Source organism: Rana temporaria, chromosome 7 (assembly GCF_905171775.1).
Source record: "Rana temporaria chromosome 7, aRanTem1.1, whole genome shotgun sequence".
NCBI lineage: Eukaryota > Metazoa > Chordata > Amphibia > Anura > Ranidae > Rana > Rana temporaria.
Genome location: NC_053495.1, coordinates 150,930,070 through 150,932,569, shown reverse-complemented (window position 1 = coordinate 150,932,569; position 2,500 = coordinate 150,930,070). Strand labels below are relative to the sequence as shown.

Below are 2,500 nucleotides of genomic sequence, written 5' to 3'. Positions count from 1 at the left end.
CAGCATATCTGGGAACTTAAAAAAAATGTTAGTTGCCAACATTATTAAAGACACATTGTGAGGTTAAAATGAGGAAACTTACCTTAATATACTCCTCGTGCAGAACTTTGATGATGGCAGCACACGTGTCCGGTATGATGACCCCAAGCGCCTGCGTAGAGATGCCTGTCGAGAACTTGAGGTCCTGCAGGCTCCTCCCAGTCGCCAGGTACCGCAACGTGGCAATAAGCCTCTGCTCGGCCGTGATGGCTTGGCGCATCACAGTGTCCTGCCTCGTGATATAGGGGGACAGAAGTTCCAGCAGACTGTTGAATACGGGGTCCGTCATGCGGAGAAAATTCCTATAGTCATTAGGATTATTCTCCTGGATTTCCCTAAGCAGAGGCATATGTGAGAACTGGTCACGCTGGCGCAACCAATTCTTGGTCCAGAAACGCCTCCGCCCCCTGTTTCTGGCCAAAGTACTGGAATAATGAACATATCCAGCAGCCATCCCATAAACAGCACCAACTCGCGAAAATTGACGCTGCTGCTCCATCATGGCTTTAAACCGGCCGGCTGGTCAGTCAAGAACACACTCCAACAGAAAGCACAATCAAATCCAGCGGTACCTGCAAAGAACGCACGACACACAGATACGATCGCACAGTACGAAACTGCAAAGCAGAACGAACTGCACGCCTGTACCCGAATGCCAACTACGTACCCACAAGCACACGCACTGAACCAGAAAATACTACCTGCTAAAGCCTGGAGACCGAGAAGCGCGAATCAGCTCTAACCAAACCTTCACTAACACGAGCAAAGCCGTAACTAGCAAAAGCGGAACAGAGGGCGTCGCCATTGACTTTGGCCTTTCCCTTTATAGTGACGTCAAACGTGGATTACGTGCACGCGTTCTGGTCCGCCGGGAAATATGGTCCGCTGGTGTGTACAAGCCAGCGGGCCAAATGACAAAACAGCCTTGTACGCCGGAAACAGCCCGTCGGACATTTTCCAGCGAACATGTTTGGTCGTGAGTACCCGGCCTGACATAAACGACGTAGCTAAATGCGACGGGCGCAAGTACGTTCGTGAATCGGCGTATCTAGGTAATTTGCATATTCAACGCGTAAATCTACGGAAGCGCCCCTTGCGGCCAGCGTAAATATGCACCCAAGATACGCAGCGTAGGAGACTTACGTCGGACGTATCTTGGCAAAATTCAGGCGTATCTGGTTTCCAGAATACGCGTATAGATACAGCAGCGCACATTTGGACTTACAACGGCGCATCTCCAGATACGCCGTTGTAAGTCCAAATGTGCGCTGCCGTAAGTCCTTTCTGAATCCGGCCCTCACTGTTTAAAATTATTATTAGATAGTTTTTAAATGCAATATAGAGAACAGATCTGAAGCACTCTAATCTCTGTAAATTAGAACGAGACAGTAGCCAAAAACTAAAAGGCAATTTCCCAAATTGGTTCAAACAGTAAGAAGTTTGAATAGTTCCACCGTACTCATGCAATGTTTAAAATAATCTGCCTCCATGGATATGCATAAAGATATGTATGTGGTTAAATCTCACCTTGTTGTCACCTTCTAGACTGTTCCCTGAAACAAAAGCACACTTGAGGTTGGGTATGTCTTAAGCAGGCCATACATTAGGCAATTTTCTTTCCTGCAACCATGAATTTCTGTAAAGAAAATTGCTTGATTGCCCCATCAACACATCCAGGAGATTTCCTAGCCATTAAAATACGATTATTGTCAACTGCTATAGTCACTGGCAGTGATCAAATGCAAAAAACAAACAAAAAATAACTGGCTGGTTGTACTGAAGTCAATTGAGCAAAAAACTTCAGTACCACCGGCCTGCCCATACGTGGATCAAAATTTGGCTGAATCGTCCCGATTTCGATCCATCTATTGCAAGCTTTAACCTAAGCTCTAGTGCTCTGTATGTAGAGATTAATAGTGGGTCCCATCCTGTAATTGGTTATATTGATGTTGCTCACAGTACTTTCAAACGTATTACACATGCAATAATTAGTGGAGTGATATTTCCCCCAACATCTATGCATTTGAAGATTGCTATACCGCATGTAGCCAACAACTTACTGGATTTAATAAGTTTTAAACTTCATATTCTAGAAAATGGCAAACACAGTGGCGGTAATTGGCGCTGGAATTAGTGGACTTGCTGCTCTCAAATGTAGCTTGGAAGTTGGTCTTCAGGCAATCTGCTTTGAAAAGAGTGACTGCGTTGGCGGACTATGGAAGTTTATGGTATGTTTTTATGATTGTAAACTGTCATGTAAGAAACTGGTAACTGATAATGTTTAAAGGTGTACTCACACTTCTCTGTGCATGCTTTTATGTGCACGCATGTATTATGTTGTGTTTTTTCATGTGTTAAGGAATATTGCGCTAAGGCAGCCAATTTACCTTTAAACAGGTCTATACCGAGCCTCAACCTACAGAAATATTTGTGCTGGGAACCTGATAAAACAGTTGGTGGA

General features: G+C 44.7%; 1 protein-coding gene across 2 annotated transcripts in view; it reads left to right on the top strand.

Annotated features, from left to right (window-relative positions):
• The window catches only part of LOC120945762 (dimethylaniline monooxygenase [N-oxide-forming] 3-like), a 99,276-nt gene that overhangs the window by 47,141 nt on the left and 49,635 nt on the right, over positions 1-2,500 (top strand). For both annotated transcript variants that reach the window (XM_040360143.1, XM_040360142.1), the window contains exon 2: positions 2,133-2,267. In XM_040360143.1, the coding sequence (XP_040216077.1) occupies positions 2,136-2,267 (132 nt within the window). In that variant the 5' untranslated portion in view covers positions 2,133-2,135. The remainder of the gene's footprint in view (positions 1-2,132; positions 2,268-2,500) is intronic.